Source organism: Manacus vitellinus, unplaced genomic scaffold (assembly GCF_001715985.3).
Source record: "Manacus vitellinus isolate BGI_N305 unplaced genomic scaffold, ASM171598v3 scaffold_4_pilon, whole genome shotgun sequence".
Taxonomy (NCBI): domain Eukaryota; kingdom Metazoa; phylum Chordata; class Aves; order Passeriformes; family Pipridae; genus Manacus; species Manacus vitellinus.
Genome location: NW_021940604.1, coordinates 44,643,872 through 44,666,318, shown reverse-complemented (window position 1 = coordinate 44,666,318; position 22,447 = coordinate 44,643,872). Strand labels below are relative to the sequence as shown.

The following is a 22,447-nucleotide window of genomic DNA, read 5'->3' as shown; positions in this document are numbered from 1 at the left end:
CTCCCCAGGATTAACAGCCAAAAACAAGCTAGACCTCCGGCCCCCCTCCCCAACAAAATGCCTGTCTGCACCCCAGAGAGCCAGCCTCGCACTCTGCCTCTCACCTTCCTGACCAGAGCCCAGCCCCCCCGCCTCCCTCTTTTCTTTCTCCAAATCGCCCATTAACCTGGCTAGCTACATCTTTTGTAATGCTAATGACCTCCCTTCCCCCACTCACTCCGTTTCTTTCCCTTGGAGTGGGGCAGGGGAAAGAAAAATTCCCCTGATCTCCTAATCTATAACAATGAGCTTTTACAACAACTGCTGCAAAATAACACTTGTCATCTTGAACAAAACGGCATTACTGTGCTGGTGGAATTACAAAACATTACAAGATAAAAATGAAAAAAAAACAGAATAGGGAACATAGGCAGTCAAATGTGTGAAATGAGAGTGAAGGAGAGGGACATAAAACCAAGCCCTCCCAAAAGCAACAACCAGTTTTCCTTTCGAAAAATAGGGCCACAGCTGTGAAAAATTAAGGACAAAGCCGTATTTTCATAGAATCATGGAGTACCAGGTTTGAAGGAATTCCAAGGATCAACCTTTCTTGGCAAAAACATGGTGTAGACAAGATAGCCCAGCAAACTCTTTGAGTGAATCTTATAAGTGTCCAGTGTTGGGGAATCCACCACTTACTTCCCTGAGGATATTATTCCAGTGACTGTTCTCATTGTGAAAAATTTTCCTCTTCTGTCAAATCATAATCACTCCAGCAGTAACCTGTACTCATCCCCCCATCTTTTCCTTGTGTTTCCTTGTAAAAAGGGAGTCTCCACTTACTGTGTCTTTTTCTCATATGTAGGTTCCTCCTGACTCAAAAATATAACTAACTGTAACATTAATTTAATATGTACGACGACATTTATCATCATCTTAACACATCTCAATATATTTTAATTTACCAGTTCAATCTAATTATAAAATTCCTTACATGGACAACTATCCTTAAGGTTTTTGAAGCTCTGCCTTAAAGGATCAGCTATAATGATTTTTACACAAAGAATATATTTCGCACTGTTCTTCACGAGTTTTAAGACCTTGTAAAAAATTAGTTTTTGTAGGTAGAACAGGCATATTTCTAAAACAACACTCCCAAATATACACGTACTAGTGAACCTGAGTTATTCAGTGTTCCCTTGTCTAACAGCTCATGCCAAGACTTGTATAAATTTTTATAATTTTAAGATGTCCTAGAAAGCCAGTATTTTTCAGAGAAAGAATATATTTTTTTCTTTTGTTATTTTTCAGTGAGGTTTGTGTGATTATTTTTTTTTTTTAATGAAGGGGACACTTCTCCAAAATGAATACACTACCATGCTATGTAGAAAATAAAACATTATTCTAATTTTCATGTGATATCTTTAAAATTACTAGCACATTGTAAAATAAATTCAAGTCTTATTTAGTCTCTACAAATGTGTTTCCAACATCCTTATATGGTTCACTGTTGAATAAACAACAGAAATGACAATGGGGAAGTATCCTCACTGAAAGGACAAAACTAATTTATAATTTCCAGAAAATACCAACCATGCTTTGAGCTGGGCAGTATAGAGATAACCATCTCGTGGGGCATGAGTCAACATCTCAATGTACTAAAACTGACAAAATAAACATCTCACATAGTTCTGAAACTTTGGTTGTATGCTATTTGGTCTTCAGAGGACAACTGATAGGGTAGTTGGATATTATGTGGCATGTAAGCTGGTCTTGAGGTTACTCATTCTTATTTTCCATTAATTAGCACACAATAAAGTCTTTTAAAAATAACTACTACCAGGTTGAGAAATCATTTGCATAATGCAAACCATACATATATATCCATTATACATGTACATAAAATATATTATATATAAAATATATAATACATTATACATATACACATTTACCTAAAAAAAATAGTTTTTAAAATCAAACTTTGATTTAATAAGCTTTTTAATTTTCAGATATTCTTAACATTGTTTCCCTTATATCTTGAAGATAATGTTGTCTTTCTGCTTATTTCCTTTCAAGTGGCATAGAAATTAATTACTATAAAATGTTTTTATATTGATTGAAGTCCTTGCAATCAGGTTATTAATTGTCTTCTCACTTAAAAGAGGGGGTACTACATTTTTTGACAATATCTTGAGCCTCTCAAGATGCATACTTTTAGGTATGAATGAATCTCGGGGAAAAATTATTTCATTTTTTTCATAATCAACTGGTCTCTATGAGTGACTAAGGACAATACTATCAATCCATGCAGCAGCAGCAGGTCATGTAGTAATGTTTTAACATTTTACGGGTAAAAAGTGGAAACATTTCAAGAGATTTGTTCTCAGCCCAGTGAACAAGAACAATTGGTATTATTTGCTCCATGTGTGTGATTCAGAATCAACAATAGGGGAAAGTTCTTGTATCAGCAAAGATAGGCCTTAAGGCAATTATAACTGTCTTTTTTAATCCATGCACAACCACTTTTCTGGAAATATAAAGCCTTTTCTTTGAAGTCAGCATGCTCTGGTTTGTTGGTGGAACACAAGCATCACAGCCATGACCATGTGCAGATCTACCTTAGCCAACTAAAGATGTTAATAAAACTCAGGCTTAGCTCTAGATTATGACTGTTCTGTTTGCTCTGAGCAGTTTATGTTTGCTCGGCTAAATACCACATACCCTCAAAGCCCATATTTAGTTCTCTATGATAAATAGTTATGAAAAATATCTTTAGGTGCACTAATCTGAAGGTACTGAGTAATCACACCAGTAATGCCTTTAGGAAGGGTGAAGCTCCTTATGCAGACTGGAGATAGCTGTGAAAGCAGATCGAATTTCAGTGGGCGCTGCAGTTTTTTCAAAAAAGAAATAGAAATGTGTTTTGTGTTTTCTTTTTAAGCTGCTAAATAAATGTACAAACTACTACTGCTTAGAAACAAATGCACAGGGCTTGATTTCACAGAAGGTGAAATGAAGTGTTCAGCAAGACATCCACGCCCAGTGGGTCACTCAGACCTCCCCCTGTACTCAATCACTTGCTCCCACTTCATTGCCTAATTTTGCCCTGCCAAGACTATCGCATTGATTTCCCCCCTGAAACTCTCACCTGGCTCTTCTCTTTAGCTTGTCCAAAGCCTGTTTCTCTTTCTGGTTTCAATCTTTCCTTGGAAACTCACTAAGCACTGGCAGTAGGGCATGGAGAGGATCTTAGGGATGAGAAGAGAGTTTGCAAGCCTTGGAGCAGAGCTGATGGCACAACACAGCTTTTGAGCATGTATTGTCAGAGCAATTTTCGGAGCTATATTTGTGTGTATGGCAACCCCACTTCTTGCTAAAAGGAATCATATACCGATGCCAAACAAACAAATCCTCATAATGATGAGGCTGCAGTTTTGAAAGACTGAGTAAACTTGGAATTCTTTCCTCTGACAGTTATGACAGGTGATATGAAAAATGCCGCAGTTAGATCTGGGCTAGAAACATTTTTCTTGTTCTAGAAGGCTTTTAAGATTTTAAATGTCATCTTCGCTGTCATGAAATCATGATCTTTCAGAATAATTGGGCAGCAAGGATATTTTCCTCATCCCAGGAAACCCGGTAATTTGATAATTAAGGCTTTCAAACAAATATGGGAATTCCAGCTTCAATCGCACAATATATATGACAATCTGAGCCTCAACTTCCCTACTCAGCGATGACTTTAATCATAATGCTGGTGTGGGCTGAATTTCTCTGAAGATCTCTTCTCCATAAATGCCACTTTATATAAATAATTTCATACTATTTGGGCCAGAAAACTGAAGAGTAACTAGTTGTGAATGGCCTAATTTTAGGCCATATTGTGAAGATGAGTTAATTATTTCTGCAAAGTAAAATTATGAGCATGGCAACTGGAGACCCAGTGTGCATCAGGACCTGTATTTATTTTTTCCATATCCAACTTGAGTTCTCTACCTGCTGAATTGCCGTACCAGCTATTTTGGTTTCTCTACTGATGAATTTGCTATACACTGTGCCAAGCTGCAATAAGATCTATTTTGCAAGAGCAGTAACCCTAACGCGAAATTTTAGACTTCTGCCTATTTAAATTCCCCTGTAGTTCAGACTGGATACACTTTTTTAGCACTTTCCCCAAACACCACTTTAAAGAGTGAAAGGTGTTCTACGTATCTATTTTAGTTACATCTTCATTAACTTCCTAGGAAATACTGCAAAGACACAGCTTTTTTTTAGGAAGAGCTCATTCAGTTTGGAATCCTTCAAGTACACGCTCAGCCCCGGGAAGCTCCACCGCGGAGATCCCGTGTCAGATGTGCAGTTCAAACAGCACCAAAGACCGATTCCCTGATCGGTCCTCCTGGGAAGGGGGAAAAAAGGAAAAAAAAAAGGCAAAAAGCATTAGCCATCAGGATGTAAATAAGGCAGGACCAAAAGAAAAGGATGTCCTCCTCAGCCGAGTGAGGACTGCAGTGGGTGCCAGTCACGTCTTCATGGCTTGACAATGCTACCCCGTACACGAGGCATCGTGCCACAGAATGGCCTCCCAGCCACGCATGGACACCAGAGTGCCACAGACCTTGTCATCACCTGCAGGTAACAGGACAGGTGTGCACGAACCAGTGACTGACAGTGAACCCCAGAGACCGCTCCCGGCTGCTCCCGCGGCCGCACAGCCGCACCGATGGACACACCTCGGCAGGGGCACAGTGCGCGCCATGTCGTGTCTTGGGGCAGGCTGGTGATCCCCCCGACTCACTTCCACGGGCTCACCTTAACTGCGGTCGTGCTTGCTCAGTGCCACCGTGTATTCAAATGGCGCCTAACGAGGCAGAGCAGAGCAAACGCACACGCTCATTATCATTACTGCTAATAGACTGGTAGCGAACAGCCAGGTCGGCCGCAGCTCTCGGCAACCAGCCCGGCCGGGAGGAACCGCCTATGGCGGAGCAGGCGCGGGTACAAGAAGGGCGAGCGGGAGCGCAGCCGCCCGGGCGGGGTCGGAGCGGTGCCGGTGTCATGGCGGAGGGCGGAGCGGTGCCGGTGTCATGGCGGAGGGGCGAGCGGTGCGGTTCCACGGGCAGGGGCGGAGCGTGCCGTGTCAGGCGGAGGGCGGACGCCGGTCCCGGTTCCATGGCGGGACGGGTGCTGGAGCTGAAGGAGCGGCTGGGCTGCGCGCGAGAGCCTGCGGAGGTACCCGACCAGGAGAGCAAAACCCAGTAGCTGGGCTGATAATCACTGTGTTCATAAGAGTTTCTGGGGGAAAAAGGTGCTTCTGCTTTGTTTTAACGGTGCACATCAGGAGGAGCTGGGGCTCTCACACCTTGCCTGGTTGTTGTTCTCGGTGCAAGAAGAACAAAGCTGTTCCTATCTCTGTAAGGAATGATACACCCGCTGTAGGGTAGCCAGGCTGCTCAGTTGCGAGGACTGGATAAGGACTTAAAGCACGCAGACATCAGTGGGGAGCTGGGTCAGAGCAGCTGCTGAAGCTGTGCTGGACACTGGAGGAACAGGGAGGCAGAGGGGGACATTGGAAGAACAGGGAGGCAGAGGGGGACACTGGAGGAACAGAGAGGCAGAGGGGGACACTGGAGGAACAGAGAGGCGGACGGGGACATTGGATGAGCAGGGAGGCAGAGGGGGGCACTGGATGAGCAGGGAGGCAGAGGGGGGCACTGGAGGAGCAGGGAGGCAGAGGGGGGCACTGGATGAGCAGGGAGGCAGAGGGGGACACTGGAGGAACAGAGGGGGACACTGGAGGAACAGAGGGGGACACTGGAGGAACAGAGAGGCGGACGGGGAGATCGGCACAGGGGGACGAAGGCACGGACCATTCTCTGAGCAACAGGCTGGACTTCGAAGGAAGTGGAAACAAAGCAGCATGTGCCAAATTGGCCTCAGTGTTTTATGAATACATCATATTCGACTAAAGAAGGTGTATTAAAAGACTAGGGTAGTTTTTATTTGGTTTTTTGAGGGTCACATTTGCTTTGAAAATAAAACACGTTTGCCTTGATGGGTTTCAAAGGCATCAAAACTTGATACAAGTTTGTGCAAGTATTTAGAGACAGAGGGCAGCAGTGGAAATTGCATTGTATTTGGTAGCTAATGAACTTGAAAAGCTTACCTATGAATCATACCTGGAGTGTGTTTTTAAAGTGTGTATTTATGCATATAGAGGAAATACTGATTTTCTTAGCCAATAAGGTTTATCTACTTGAATGGCAGTGCTGTAGATAATATCTGTCTAAAATGCAAATATCTGTGCTGGTGCTTCTTCAGAAGTTTTAATTTGCAGTTCAGTGAACCTACGATTTCTTCCTGTGCGACAGAAATTATCAGATATTATAGTATTTGAATTTTTTAGTACATTGGATTGGTGTTGATATGCTATTCTGAACACGAGATAGCAAAGCAAAAGAAAGAAGCAATTCTAGAGGTAATTAATTTTTAAGTAATCCCAAAACAAAAAGTTTCAGAACACATTCAACTCCAGTGAAAAATGAGAATAGTTCTGGCAGATTTGGTTTTGTTAAGAGAAGAGATGATCTGTTTTTATGCAGCGTGACTGCAAGTAGGTGCTGCATAAAATGTGACTAGTGGTGGTGCTGCAGCACTTCTGCTGTCCCTGGTAAAACTGTGTTTAGTGAAATGGAAATATTTACAATAACAAGGGCCTAAGGAGTGGTAGGAAAAGTGAGAAACTGATAGCAGTCATGAAATGCACTCCTAACAGAAGCTAAATCTAGTAATAGGAATGTGGTTAGCATCTTTAAAGGCAAAGAGGAAAGTTCTAGGTATGTGTGGAAAGAATAACAAATCGATATTAGGCAAGTGCTGGTGTTGTCAAATATTTCTGTTCCATACTAAGAATAATATTTGTCTTGGGACTTTCTAATAATTGTTGAATAGTCTTTGATATGATAGTAACCAGGGAAGATGCAGAACATCAACTGTTGATGTCAAAAGCTTCTTAATGTGTGAGGTTTGATAGCTACTCAGTGAGTTTTCAGAGAATTGACAAAGAATAGGTATTGAGTGATGCTCAAGGTTCTAATGAAGGTACGGGGAAAAAAATACTCTGCTGTTGTTTATACAGGTCAGTGAAATGGTCTTCACTGATGTTGATCATAAAGGAATGTGTTGAGCAGCTGCATGATGTTGTGTTAAAAATCTTACTAATGTACAATTGAAGGGTTGTGCCATGATCCATGCCACTCAGTGAGCCATTATGTAGATACGTTCTGCCAAATTTATCTCAAATTGTATTCACCTGACAGTAATTGTCATAAACATGTGCAAGTTTCAAGACATTTGACTTGTTCTGTGCAATGCTGATTACAGTAGCAGTGTCATGGGCCTGATGTAATACATAAAACTGATTTCAGTTGCACTTACCAAAAATAAGTGCCAGACCTCATCAGGAAACAACGTTGATTTGTGGTTTTGGTTGTGGGTTTGTGGTGGGTTTTTTTGGGGGGGGTGAAATGGAGGTTGGTTATCCATCTGTTCCTGACATGATGCTACTCAACTCTTTCTTAATTTAGAAGACCGCAAGCATTATAGGGAAATGCTACACATACTGAAGTAATTTGTGTCAAATGAAGAGTCCTTTCTAGAAACCAAATTTGATCACGTGCTAGGCTACATTCATTTGAGCAATGCATGCTTTACCATGGCTCAGTGGAAAGTCACAGCTAGGAGCTATGAATATAGGTCATTCAGGATAGGAGACTGTATTTTGGAAAGCATTGACTCAGAAAATGATTTGGAGCTCTGATCTATTACCAGTTGAGCATGAAATTGCAGTACAATGCAATGGCTTATGGAGTAAATGCTATCTTTGGGTAGCTTAGCAAGGTTATGTTATTACTGCTATACAGCATTAGAGGGACAGTTACAGGAATATTATGTCCTGTTCTGAGGACTGTTTTTAAAAACAATACTGACCAAGCTGGAAAGATAATAAGACAGCCAGAGAATGACTGGCATAACTTAATAAAACTAAAGAACCAAGGTGAAGTGTGTGATTAATGTTTAAGTTTATTTCTATGTTGTATAAGTTTATTGAAAGAAGGCTCCTTTAATTATCAGGAAGAGATAACTAGATTTAATAGTTGAAAACCAAAGTAGGCAAATTTTTTTTAGGCAAATGGTTGTGTGCCTTTTCCAGAATTTGTGGACTTGGTGGAATTTCACAGGCTGTATTTTAAAAGAGAATGAGCTAAAGAATCATAGGGATGTCTTTGAAAGAGAATAGCAGCTACTGAGTGCAGAAGGAAGGACAGAAAATAGGAAAGAGTTACTGTAATGAAATGTTTAGTCAGTCCCCTGACTACAGATGGCCTGGGAACCTGTTAATGGGTCCCATCCTTCCTGAGGTTCCAGGCTCAGACAGAAAAAAGGAGAAGACTGTATAACACATGTATAAGGGATGATGGAGCAACACTGGTGCAGTGGGAAGAGACCAAACCCAGTGCACCTGGGATCTGTTGTTGTTATTACTTTGCTTTCAGTTTTGACTCTGGAAAATTTTGTTTGCTCACATGGTTCCTTACCCACTGCTCATTACCACTGCCCTCTGCTTTCCAAGTGCCAGCCTACTTTCCCTCCTCTTCTGCATCTTTGTTTGCTCTTGCTGCTATTGTCACTTCTGCTTTTGTCTCACACCAGTATGTCTGTGCCAGCTCTGTTTGTCCATAGGGCTCTGCTTTTGTTGTCTGTTTGCATAAAGATTTGTGTCTTGGGTTTGCTTGGAATATCACTAATTGGAAAACCAGCAACTCTAAAGGTTTTTGATCATTCTTTCTGAATCAGTATTTAGAAATTATGTAGAATAGTTCAGGAATTGTATAAACAGGTAACTTCATAATTTTTCTATAAACTTCACAGTCTCAGTAGTTTTACCATGAGATGTAGCTGGTACTGGTATGCGACGTAAAATAGTCTGAAAACCAGTGGAGGGTTACATATGTGTTGCATGTATGTGGAAGAACTTGGGGGAAGAAGTTACTGGATCCAGTCCAGTGAGACAAGAAGAGCCAGATGGGCCACAAATGCTATGGTGAAAGATGGTTAGAGAAAGGTGCCTCAACAGTCAGTCTCCTTTTTGTTTTTAAAGGCCTGCTTAGAACAGACTTCAGATAGATTACTTTCTTTTTGCCTTATTTTATGCAATAATTGTAATGGTACACTACATACGAATCATGATAGCAAAGTTTGTATTTCTAACAAACTTTGGTTTCAGTGAAAAACTTTTCTGTGTCTGTGCTTCACAGTATACCTTTCTGTGGTCATCACCAAAGCCTGATAGATATCGGAGCTTATGCTTTAAGTCTTTGATAGAGAAATCGGAGCTCTTTAGCAAGTAGGATAAATAGAAAGTTTCTCTGCTGCTACGGATGCTTGCCACAAATTAAATTTGCTTATTTTCTGGTCATGTCTGAAAGTAAGTTTGATTCTAAATGCCAAGAGCTTGAAGATGTGATTCCTACTGGCAGGCTGGAAGCTGCCATTTACTTTGTCCAGTTACAGAGCAAGGCAAATGGAGCCTTGTACTAGTCCTATACATGCAGAGTGGCTGGTTTCCCTGCAACCTGAGCTGTTCCCTGCTCTCAAGTGATCAGTATAACTTCTAAAAAGCTTGTCAGAGTGTCTGGTAAATGCTCTTTGTTTTGGTTTGGGTTTTTTTGTTTTAATGAAACAGTGTTGTTTATCTTAATTTTCCAAATGTGATATACATTTCAAGTAACCAAAATGAACAACGTGGTCTTTAGTTTAGGAAACTTTGAAAGTTTTATCTTTTATTAAAATGTGTTGACTGCTTTTAGACATGCTTGTCATCTGGGTACTTTTGTAATATAGCCTGTTGGTTTAAAGTTGTATGAGTAGTAATTGCCTACTTCCTGAATCTTTTCTTCTGAAATAAACTTGGTTTTAAGAATTAGTCCAAAACCCATCAAGAGGAAATACTCAAAACTCCTATTCTCTTTGTGTCTTTGTATTCTTCCACACAGAGGTTTGTTTTTGGCCTATGGGATTTATTCCCAGTAGTTTGCAGTGATTGAGTATCTAGTCATGTTATATAGCACAATATAACCTGTCAGCAGTGGGTTACTTCCTTTTTCATTGCAAAATAAATTAAATCAATGGAAATATATATTATTTTCATTAAATAAAAAGTGAACTAACTTGACACTGATAATCACAAGCATTGGAAACTATGTTAACATTGTAAGGAATTATTATTTTTCTTGGGGAGTGTCTTACTCCTAAATGGGAGACAAGCAGAACTTCACATGGCTCTTGTGCTAGTTCTGAAATCTTAGTCAGGAAGCTTTTTCTTTTTTTTTTTTCCTTTTTTTAGTAGGTATCCTGCTGTTTTGTAGTTAGCTGAACTTTTTGGGAGAGAAGTGATTTGGTACCTCTGGTCCTAGGTGCATGTCTTACTGTTACAGCTTTTCTCACGTTTTCTCAGGCTGTGGAGCATTTTTCCTGTGCTTCTCTACTTTCAGAAGCACTGTTGCAGAGTGGATGATTTACAGAAGAACTGCATGCCAGGCATGTAGATAGACCCCACTGTACACAGTGAAATTCAGTGTTGTGTGGGATTCCACTTCTAAGGCATTACAGGAACAATGAAACTTAGAGCAACAGTAGAGAAGTATATCCCTGGAGTGCAATTCGTAAATTGTTTTTTCAAGTTGGCTACTCGTTTTTTTAGTACCTCTTCCACCTCCTGCAATTCCATTTCAGAAGCAAAATCTAATGTGATAAGTGACAGTTCATCAGTTATTTAAATTAGTATAACTGTTAATGTAGTTAAAAGGTTTCTGGGTAGTTTGCTTTGCTGCTGTTACCGCTTTAGAAGCGTCAGTGATCTGAAACACTTGACTAGTATTCCAGGCTTTGTGAAAGCCCCACTAAATGCTGCTACTTCAGTGTACATTAATTCTGCTGTCTACATAACATAGCTTCATGCATGCAGTTTGAGGTGTTTCAGTGGGAACACTAAATTGGGGAATACCATTCCTAAACCACAACAGAAAGATAAGGTCAGCTGCAAGACCCCGGAGTGCTGTATACCCACTGCCAAAAAATTGGATTATGTTGCTGTAGAAATTTATACTCTGTTTATAAATTAGACTTTTTTTATTAAAAAAATCCTCATAGGAAGAAGAGCCTTTTGTATCTGAAAAAACCTTTCCTGCTTTTATGGAAATGTTGAGTTTTGTAACTGGTGTACACTTTCAGTGCGAAAGAAAACAGCTGTTCTAGCTTGAGCTCATTTTGTTAATGTACAAATTGCTGTTATGTTTTCAATACCTTATTTTGTGTAATCTGGGGTCCCACCATCTCTCTTGTCCTTTCTTGGCCTGGGCTGATGAAGGAGTAGCGCTGCTGACTGTGACACTTGCTGATTTTTTTAGGTAGTTCTGTCTAGTGCTGCTTTTCTATTGGTTTTTTGGCTAAAGAGGGTCACTGCTACATGAGGAGTGTGGCATATATATGTATCCCATACTACTCTTATTATTGATCTTTATTGTAATCTCTATAATTGTAAATTCAAGCTATCTACTGGATTTTCTGGTGTTACTGAAATTGGGGGGGTTGGCAGAACTGTACTGGTTCACAGCACAGACTGCAAGAACAGCCCTGATGTGCAGTAAAGGAGTGCTTACATTTTCCTGGAGATACTGGGTGTTCCTTTTAAAACTATTGAGTCTTTTTGGATTAAACAAGTGGATGAGGATGAGAAGAACAGAGTAGAATTTCAAATATTTGTTTAAACCAATAAATCTAATGTTTCCTTCCAGATCATAACAACACTTAAGGTACTACAGGATTTGGATTTATCACTGGATATTCTAATGGTAAGTGATCAATAATGATATATTAAACTCTTCCATAGTGAATTCCTATGTAAATGTCAGGAGTCTGCAATTGTAGAGGTGGTGAACATGTTAAATTTTTGAATTTTGACTCTATATCATGATTTGGTTAGGTTAATTTCCTTGAAGCTGGGCATCCAACTTGACAAATGCAGTATTATGTCAATGATAGTACTGAACAGGGACTTGGGCATATAGAGGCCATTTTAGTAATCAGGGTTGGTTTCTTTTCACTGCAAAACTGCTTTCAGTCAATGCTAAAGACAAAGCAAATAAGGGTGAACCATTCTTTAGGTCAGTTGTCTAACTCTTCTGTCTTTTATTAGCAGCTTAAAGTTAGTTTCTTGCATTTAAAGAGGCATCCCAAGTAAGGATTTTTGTGACCTTTATCCTCACCCAAGCCACATCCTATCAAATTTTATATTCAATATTATCGCACTGGTCTATGAAGCTTCTAGTTATTAAAAGCAATGCATCTATGTTTTGGGAAGAAGAAAAATATGGGGTTTGTGAGAGAATTTTTTGAAGAGTAGTAGAAAAATATGATTGTTAAGACATTTTGCTAACCTATTCAGGCAAAGAGACAAAGGCATTTGCCTTCCTAAACACAGGCAGACTTCTACTGGAATACAGCAATATTTATGTATTTTTACTGGAAAACAAAATAATCTTGTATTGCAATTAGTTATTTAAAATGGCAAAGGGTTTCTGCAGACAATTCATGTTCCCAGCAAACTTGCATGTTTTGTAATGGGTCAGACTTTGATGGAAGCCTTAAAGTCAAAGAGTAGGAGGAGATGTCTTAACAGCTGAGGACTCCACATATTTTCAATGCATTCGAAGGACGTAAATAGCTTTATGAAATAGTCCCACCAGATTTATTCCATCAGTTTGTAGTAACTGACTTACCAAATCAGATTGTTCAATTATGTATAAGCTAAATACACTTGAAGTGAATTTACGGAAGCCCTTTGTAAGGGCTGAGCTGCTTATGTAGGAGTAGCCTGTGTACAGCTCTTGCTCGGACCTCACGGGGGTATCACTTCACTAGTTAGCAAGAGCGTTAACAGGTTGCAGCAAACCTACTGAATTCCAGATTCTGTGCACATCTTACAAAGAAGAGTTTGTGAATCAGAGATGCTTGCTGATAATACAAGATTAAAATCACCTGTGATTCTGTAAACGCTCCAAGACTGCAAGATAGCTTTGCTTAAACAACATAAAACACACTGGAGTGAGACTTGGAGGCACAAGATATTTTGAAAATAACTTTGCTCCTTTGACCTCTGTACCCTATACTACTGATTGAGATGCATTTTAGGTTACAGCATGTCCAGCATATATGCTCTCTCATATGCTAAAAGGTACTGCCTAAAGGAAACTTGAATGGATGCATTTTGTGGGCATAAGCATTTGTGATAAGTGACATTCCTGAAAGATGTGCGTTTAATGGAGGAAAATTACTTCTCTTAGTTTTATGGATTAAGGCCACATTTTGTTCCTCATATTGGTTATAAATAACAACCTTCAGTTCTATTTGCAGTAAAAGAGTGTCTGTTTCCTTAGCTGCCATAGGACTGCCCTCACTACTAGGCTAATACTGTTTGTAGCAGTTTTAGAGGAGGTTTTGTTTGGGATGAGAGTTGTGATTTATTCTGCCCATCTTTCTTGCATTATCTTCCACAGGAAACTGGCATAGGCAAAACAGTTAACAGTTTGAGGAAACATGCCACTGTTGGGAATATAGCTAAAACTCTGGTAAAACAATGGAAAATACTTGTTTCTACAGAAAAGAAAAGGTAGGTGTGAACATTTTTCCTAAAAATTAATTATACTGTAGTGTGACTTTAAAAATAGAGATTGGAAAGCTTAGGAAAGTGTTTGGAGGGACAAATCTGCATTAGGACAAATGCATAAATTGAATGGAAGAAATTAGGATACCACTATAAAATATGACGAAAAAGATCAAAGTGACCAGTATTGGTCAATTATCCAGTCAGCACTCTGACTTCAACTGTTTTTTTGACTGGCACAAGTTCTTAGGTCCCAGCTGGTACAAGCAGGACTAAACCAATGATGGGCACTGCTGTGCACTTCTTCAGTAAATTGGGAAACTTGCTCTTTCTTCCCAGAGGTAGTGGTTAAATGAGGAAGCTCTCCAGTGATTTTGTTATATACAGTTATATACTACCACAGTCGTATAGAGAGTTTTCTTTTAATGTTCTTGTAGACTGAGAGGGGCTGCTAATACTGGAGGAGTCACACTGAAGAAATGCAGTTTCTTCTCTGAATGAAGCAGCCACTACTGCCATGACCAGGCTCACTCTGCTTTAGATGCTTTGCAGTCCTCCAGCAGTTTGAGACAGTTGAGAAAGCCGAGGGATTAGTTTGACTAAATAATGCATATTAAATCTGAAGTTGTTCAAACAACAGGAAAGCAAAATACCAGAACCTGTGATGAACAAATCATAAAGGCTGACCTGTTGTAATCTCTACCACCTACAGAACATGTGGTAAATTCTATCTTGTAGTTACTTCAAGCACCACGTCTGTGTTCTAAAGCATGCAGGGAAACTTGTATGAAAAGTGGTATCCAACATGTTTTAAGCAAATAATATTGCCAGGCATGTTTTCCGACTGATGGTTATGTCCCTACTCCCCACTTGTTTTGCTGTCAATTCTTGTTGCAATATTTAGCAGTGCTGGACCCAAGAGCGGCTTCTCTGGGGTTCTGTACTGATAATGGAAAAATAAGAGCACAGCAGAGCACAGTTCTGTGTTTTGATATATGGTGTGATTTAATGCTTTTAGTTTTACTAATGTAGGAACAAAGATTGTTTAAAAATTTAGCATCAGATATACAATGGGATGGGTGGTTTTTTTATTGTTGCAGTGGTCACAGAGGAAAAAAATATACTGAAAAAGAAAAATGTGAGACAAAATCTTCTGTTTCCAAGGAGATTAAGCCTTCAGAGAAGTCCAGAGCATCTGTACTGGCCTTTAGAAGTCCTAACAGCACTCCCATTTCTAAAAAGTTGAATAAGGAGCATATTTGTAGTGAAAAGACCCATCAAAGTACAGATTCTGGGTGTCCAAAACAATGTGATAATGAAGAATGTAGCAGCAGTGGTTCTAAGCATGCTTCCTGTGGTACCAATTCTCAGGCTAAAGACAGTGAGTTCAAAGAGAGCAACTCCACAGAGAGCAAGAAAGTTTCAGAAAAGCAGCATTCCTCTGCAGCTGCTAAAGGCTTATCACCTCTGGAGGAAAAGCCTAGTAAGGATACTTCAGAACAGAGAAGTCCTAAATGTGTGAAGAAACCAAAACAAAAACTTGTCATAAAAAGCGAAGCCAAATTATCTAGTGATGAGGAATTCGAGCCCCCTACTATGTCTTTTGAATCTTACCTTAATTATGATCAAGTTACTAACAGAAGAAAGAGAAAGGCTGGTTCTACAGGTGCACGGCCAAAGAAGTGCCATGAACAGAAGAACAGCTCATTACTACAAAAGACCTCAAAACTTTCTCATGCAGAAGAGGGAGTGGAAGACTTTAAAAAAAGCAAGTGTGACCAATCAGAAACTCCCAGTAAAAAGGTAAACTGCTACACGGTTGAGGTAATAGCAGATAAACTGCAGATAAATAAGTGCTTTACACTCTTAATTTCAGTGAAATTTATCTCTATTTATTTTAAGGAACAGATTGCGTGACTCTGATATATCAACTCCATTGCAATTACCAGTAATTACAATAATTGGGGGGAGGGGAAGACAGCTTATTGCATACTGGTGATTTGCAATTGACTTAGTTGTATTTTTAGGATTATTTCAAATATTGCAATAGTGTTTGATTCATATCAGCTAATATGCTTTTGACCTGCAAAGTGCAAAGGTATTTACCTTTGGAAAGATGTCCCCTTCTTCCATTCTTGACCAGCCTGGTTTGTGGCTGCAGCAGCTGTTTGTGTACAGCACAGTCCTTTTGTCAGATTATGTGGTCCTTTAATAGTGAACTTTAAGGTTTGCAGTGGAGCTGAACCTTCCTTAAATGCATTGAGGTAAACCAAAGTATTGCATATAAAACTAGATTATACATGTTCTTAATCTGAGCTATCGTAGTCCCTTGAAGTGGAAGAAGCTTGAGTAGCTTCTCTGAGCCAAGGTATATCTAAAAATGTATATTAATTAGACATTTTAAATTAAGACCTTTTGTGTGCTGAAAATTAGAGGTATCTTCACTTTGATGTGAAAACTTCAGGCTTTATTTATTGTGGAAAATCTGCAATTTGAATGTGGTATCTTCTGTTCCAAATGGAGAAATATTAATGTAAAGGCTTGTGTATGATACTGTTAAACTGTTTGAGGAAAAATCTTGTATATTCAAGCAGTTGTGAAAAGTTATTGAAGATACTGAAATGAAGTTCAGGCAATGCAAGTTTTGGGCTGTAAGTGCCTGACTTACAATTTGAGGACACCGAAGACCCAATTTTGACACTGCACATAGTACGTTTTTAGGGACCCATACTTAACAGAATGCTGCATCTTTAAATCCCTTTTTTAGGGGTTATCTGGGAAAATTTTAGGCATGATTTAGGAGACTCAATAGGACCAGGTGTAAAGCTGTTTCTTGTCTTTTAGGATTGTACTTTTGTCATCTTGCAGTTTATCTCGTTCACTGCTTGCCTCTGTAGTGATTTATCTGAAAGCCTGTTAACTGACTACTGTTCTTTAATCTCTTTCTATGCGCTAATTACAGATGTCACACTAAGTTCCTTTTGTGGTATAGTCTTGCTAAGTAGAGTATGAAAGGGTACACTGAAAAATAATCCTGTGAGTAAATTTTAGTGTAGAAAAGAAATAATTTTAGTTATCCTAGTTTGGGGCTTGCTTAAGGGTTGTTTGGCTTTGGGTTTTGGTTTTTTTTTTTTTTTTTTAGCTTATTTTAAGTTTCTGTAAACCCAAATTTATAATGTTGAAGTATTGTTTCTTTGACTGTGCACAGGCTAAGGTGGCATCCCTCCAGGAGCTTCTTAATACTCCACTACCTAAATTTCTGACAGGCATCTCAAACTCATTTCCCCTGTGTGCTGCAGACTTTACAGGTAAGTAGTATACAAGATTGAAATGCTGCAGGTTTTTACAGCTCTCTGTAGAAATGTTTTATCTCCTTTTCTAATAAACTGTATTAGCTCATCTCTCCATAGCAGAGAAGGGCTTCCCATTCACTTTCTCACCTGTAAAAATCATGTTGAAATTGAAGGGAGTTATAAGCCTTCCTTATGGCTGTCTGAGTAAAGAAATACTGTGGAAGGTTATCACAGATGTAGAGAAGGCGTAAATTGTGTAGTAGTTCTACAGCCCCCATTTATCTTTTTGCCTAGTCTAAGGTATAGACAGGAATAGACTTAGTAGAAACTGTCTCAGGTAAAATAAATATATGAAGCACTTGGTCTAGTTTTGGCATAGGAACCACTAGCATCTTTATAGGTAGGTGACATAACTTGCCAGTGGTTTCTCTAGCAGTTTTCCTGCGGTTTCAGTGGTTTCATACTGCTGGGATCTTGAAACGTCGCTGCTATTGTAGCCCCTGGCTTCTCTAGGATGACTTAGGAGAGCCAGTAAGGTGCTATAGATAGGTTATGCTGTTACTCAAGTATGAATACAGCTCATGTAGATTGGAGCTAAATAATACAAGACTGGTTTGAGTGGGTGCAGCTCACTTGCAGTGTACATGCTGTCTTGGTGTTAGATGATGGTGAGTGGACTTGCGATGTGATATGTGCAAGGGCCCCAAACTGTAATGCAATGACTTTGTACTTCAAGAAAAGGTAACGTGTCCTACCAACTGTGCTTATCTCACAGCTGAATGTTTAAAGCATTGTAAAATCTGCTGATGTTTTGCTTGCAGCTTCTGTAGCACCTGTTGTGGAAGCACCTCAGCAAGTCAGTGAGACGGTTCAATTCACAGGACGGAGACTGAACTCTAAAATGCAAGTTTACTCTGGCTCTAAAACAGTCTGTCTTTCAAAGATGCTTACACTGTATGAACAGTGCATCCGCGTGCTTCAGAATAATATTGATTGTGAGTACTTTAAGGGATTTGTAGCAGGCTGTGACTGAAAGCGTATCCGATTTTTTTTTTTTTTTTTTTCCCTCCATGCCAACAACAGGCCTACTAAAATACATTGTCCTGCCCTGCAAACAGTGACTCAGAGCAGGTTGAAAGGCACTTAAAAAGGGATTGATGTCTGTGCTGAACTGTAGGGGTTTTCTTTTTGACAGCTTACAATTTTTCCAGTTCCAATTTTACTTAAAATGTAATGTCCTATAAATTTATAAGTCAAAAAGTCTGCTGTTCCCCTCCTCCCAAAATGTTTGTTTACATAAATTAGAATGAGTGATCAAGACTCTGCATAGGCAGAGGGGGGGAGTGGTACACATCAGTAAAGATGGGGAAATGACTATTCAAAGATGCATTATCCATCCTCAAGTATAACTGCTAGTCAGCCTGGAACTGCTGATTTCTAAATATTTTCATAGCCTGACTTCAAAAAGTGTTCTCTTAGTGCTTACTAAAATTAACTTGTATTTTTACTTTTAAACTGTTTGCTGAGTGGTGTTACCCACTGAGTAAGACACTGAAAGTACCTTACCTACTTTTTTGTAGTGCTACAAGAAGTAGGAGGTGTGCCCTTTGAAATTCTTGAACCTGTGCTAACACGTTGCACACCAGAGCAGTTGTTTCGAATAGAAGAATATAATCTGGTAAATTCTGCCTTGCTAAATGCAGGGAGCTACAGAGTTCCACAACTCCACGGGTTGCACTGGCTTTCTGTCTTGCATACTAATTTCTCTGAATTAAGCTATCATTATCAAGACTCCCTTTCTCAAGTGTCAGGATTTAAAATATTTGGGAGAATTATTCCTGATAACTAAGTGAAAGACTGTGTATAGAAAAGTATTTTTGTTTCCAAAAATAAGAAAGAAAAAAAGATGATCACAGTATTTGCCACTGAAATATCTGGGAAAGTTGCAATAGAACCAACTGTGTTTAAGTTACAAACTGTTAAGGTTGCAAAGCATACCAGTCAGGAAGTAGCTGGGGTGAGACTTCATGTGTGTGGTAGATTTAGTATGTGTGCTGTTGGGACTTCAGCTCCCTGATGCATTTGGACATTGAGGCTCTGAGTGTGTAGCCCTTTGTACTGCAAGTTAGCCTTTTCTCTGCATGCTTCAAGTGGAGGGCTGGACTGGCCTGAGCCTGTACTGTAAACACAAGTCTAGACTGTAAGCATGGCTTACTGACTCCAGTGTAGGGCTCTGCTGTGTGAAGCTGTGGGATTTCTAGGCTGAAGTCAGTATCTCTGCATGGTATTGCCACACTTCACATTGTGGGTACCTGTGATGACGTGTGATGGGGTTTGTTCTGCACCTTTCTCCACCAAGGGTTTGGGCTGCGTCTGCAGGCTCAGCTAGTAGGTACTCTTGAAAATGTTTTTAAATCTTTGATTTAAGATATCTTGTGTTCAAATTAGATGTTTATAAAGGACTCTGACCACTTGTGGAAGAAACACTGCCAGAGAGACTTTAAAAATGAGAGCCTCCTTGAATATGAGTCTTGGCGTGAAATGTACTTGAGGCTGTTTAATCAAAGAGAAGAAAAACTGAAGATGCTCACAAAAAATATTCTTTCAGCTCAGTCTGAGAAACCAAAAGGTAAAATCTGTGGTTAGCTCTTCCACTTACAAAACCCGGTCTCTTCTGTTGTTCTTGACAATATGTAGGGTTTAGTGATTTGTTTGCAGGGAAGATTAATGCTGAACTTCTAGAAGTCATCAAGAACAAACACTGTTCTTAATTTAAAAGTTGCTGAAAAACTAAATGCATGCATTAGTACGATACTTTGCTGTATGCTGCAAGTATTATGCATTAGACAAATCTTACCTTACTGGTTAGACTGAAGATCCTAAGCAACAATGCAAAGACGTTTGGATATAAAAGGCATAAAAAGTCACATATCCTCTGCTCCTTGCTTCTGTATTAGGCAGGCAAGTAAAAATGGCTTACATGACCGGTGCAGCAAAACCACCCAGGAACATTCGCCGACAGCAAGAAATCCATGGGACAGCAGGACCTGTCACCCGGTTTCATCCCGTACAGAAGTACGTGTTATGTACAATGCTTTTAATTTGAGTTTGGGTGTTTTTGTCACTTCAAAAGCTTGGTTGCAAAATAATTTAGAAGTTCTAAATAACTCTCTGTTTACTTTCCTTTTTTAAAGTGGCTAGTGGCTAGAAACTAACTTGTCTTTTAAATCGTGTGCCTCTCTGCTGCATGTGCCTCTGTGCTGCGTGTGCATTGCCATTCCACATTCCTCCAAAGTGCTAGTTGTGAATTTACCCTCCCAACTAGAGTGTGAGTGGACGCTGGTTTTTTGTCCAGTTCACACTAAAGCCACTTGACATTCTGGGGAGATTCCTTTGTTGATGTTTTAGGTTTATAGACCTTCCTAGTAGCTTCACATGTTCTCTTGCTTTGATAAAATAAATCTCAGTCAGCTGCCTGTAGTAATTCAGCTGACCAGACTGAACATCAGGAACTTTTAATACTGGGGTTTGTTTGTTCGGTGTGTTTTCTTTCCTTTTTTTTTTTTCCCCCCTCTGAATTTCAGAAACTTAGTTGAACAACCTTGACTTACTGCTCAAGATGGTGGTGATATGGGGCAGGAATGACAGCCTGGATGTAGCAATTTCTTCAAGTCAGCTTTTTTACCAGATATCTTTTCATAAGTGCACTTTTAGCTGATGAGATCCAGAAGGTTCTTTCCATACTGTTGTTGTATTCAGCAGAAAGATAATCCCCCACCAAGGCGGTAGCTTAAGGCACTTTGAGTTAGGCTTTTGCTTTCAGTTGCTCTGTGGGAGGTTGATTCTGTGTTGTGACAGACCAGCCTTCCAGTTTAGGTGATTCAAGTACAGTAGTGTATATGTCCTTTCTGCTCCAGTAATCACTGTGGCAGTAGCTGAATGACATACTCCAAGCCCTGCAAGACTTTTTTCCTCAGGCATGATGAATTAGGAAGAACTGGTGTTGTGTGAAAGAAGCCGTAAGAGGGTCATTGCTTTGCCTTCATGAGAAACAAGGGTTTGTTTAGGCACGATGAGTTAAACTTCACTGCTTCGAGCTGTCGGTTTTGTAAGCTGCAAAATTGGTACAGCTGAAATTTTCACGTAAGAAGCTGGTCTTGCAGGAGCTAAGAAGGTCCTGAGGCAGACATGCAGATCCCCAGCAGGCTGCTGTTCTCAGTTCAGTGCACAGTGGATTGTGAACACTGGCAGCAGATGTCAGGGACTGGCTCTGAGGTGGACAAGGCTGTCCGGATCAGAGACATCATGCTGACACGTGGTTGCTGTGTTGGTTTAACTGTCTTTTGCAGGAGGTATAAGGATCTGCCTCAGGCCTTGTCCTGTTGATTGGATATTTAGGGTTAGTTATTGTGCCTTTTCCTAGTTAGTCATTCTTACACAAGCTTTGTTTTTTTTAAGTTTGCCCTCATTTTCTGTCAGAGAGCTAGCTAGCAGTTCAACTGTGTTCAAAGAGGAAAATAAACACAGAGTGCAAACTAGAGCACAGGGCGTTATGAATCGCAGTAGTATTGCTGACCGCTTTGATCTGTCACAAACTGATAGTTTAATTTTAAATAAAATCTTAATCTAAAATTTATGCAAGAATGAAAATGGACAAGATGACCACCTGTGATCCCTTTTAACCTGAATTATCTTATGATTTTGAAATAGAGAAAGTCTCTTAAATGTGTTTGATCAGGGTTTTTTTTTTTCCCAAAATGAACCAGAGGAAATAGTAGCTTGATATCAAATACTAGCTTTTTTCTTATTTCCTTTTTTTCTAAAAGAACAAGGATTCCAGAAAGCAGAGGCAGAAATAACACATCATCAAATCTGATTCCTGCTGGCAACACTGGAAGTTCTTGCTCAGGTGTCATGATTGAAGATGGAAAGAAGCCTATCAAAAGTAAATGGAATTTCCTAAGATTATCAATTTAGTTGTTTTAACCTGCCTATTAATATTATGCTAATACCATTTTAAGTCACTCATAGCTGTAATCCTAACTGGTCTCTTTGTTTTGTTGCTATTGAAGAAATTGCACCGATCATGAAGAAAACTTTGAAAGCATTGAAGAGTAGATCTGGATGGCGATAAAATGAGGCTGCGTGTTTGAAGCTTACGTGATGTGACTATTTGTGTATTGTGCTACAGCAAATGAATATAACGTTCATGTAAATGACGTTCAATTTGCCTTAGATAAAATAGTTATGAAACATTGCAGAGGCAAGTGATTAGCAATAAAAATTGAAACATCTGAGTCCTTTCATAGTGCTGCTTTCTTTCTTGAGTTTAAATAAGGTCCGCACACACTAATGAAAAATCAGTTTATATGGGCTCTTATAGGTGGTGTACTTATCAGTTAAGATGGTGAAGGGTGTGGAGCACAAATTTTCTGAGGAACAGCTGAGGGAA

The 22,447-nt window shown here is 39.6% G+C and overlaps 1 protein-coding gene across 1 annotated transcript; it reads left to right on the top strand.

Annotated features, from left to right (window-relative positions):
- Nucleotides 1-4,959: 4,959 nt before the first annotated feature.
- LOC103755364 (elongin-A) lies at nt 4,960-22,171 on the top strand. Its single transcript, XM_029962851.1, has 11 exons — nt 4,960-5,211; nt 11,835-11,891; nt 13,596-13,708; nt 14,803-15,505; nt 16,911-17,010; nt 17,817-17,990; nt 18,576-18,673; nt 19,444-19,624; nt 19,953-20,070; nt 21,822-21,940; nt 22,068-22,171. Exons 1-11 carry the CDS (start codon nt 4,960-4,962, stop codon nt 22,127-22,129), a joined length of 1,977 nt encoding a protein of 658 aa, XP_029818711.1. The 3' UTR covers nt 22,130-22,171.
- The last annotated feature ends 276 nt before the right edge of the window (nt 22,172-22,447 follow it).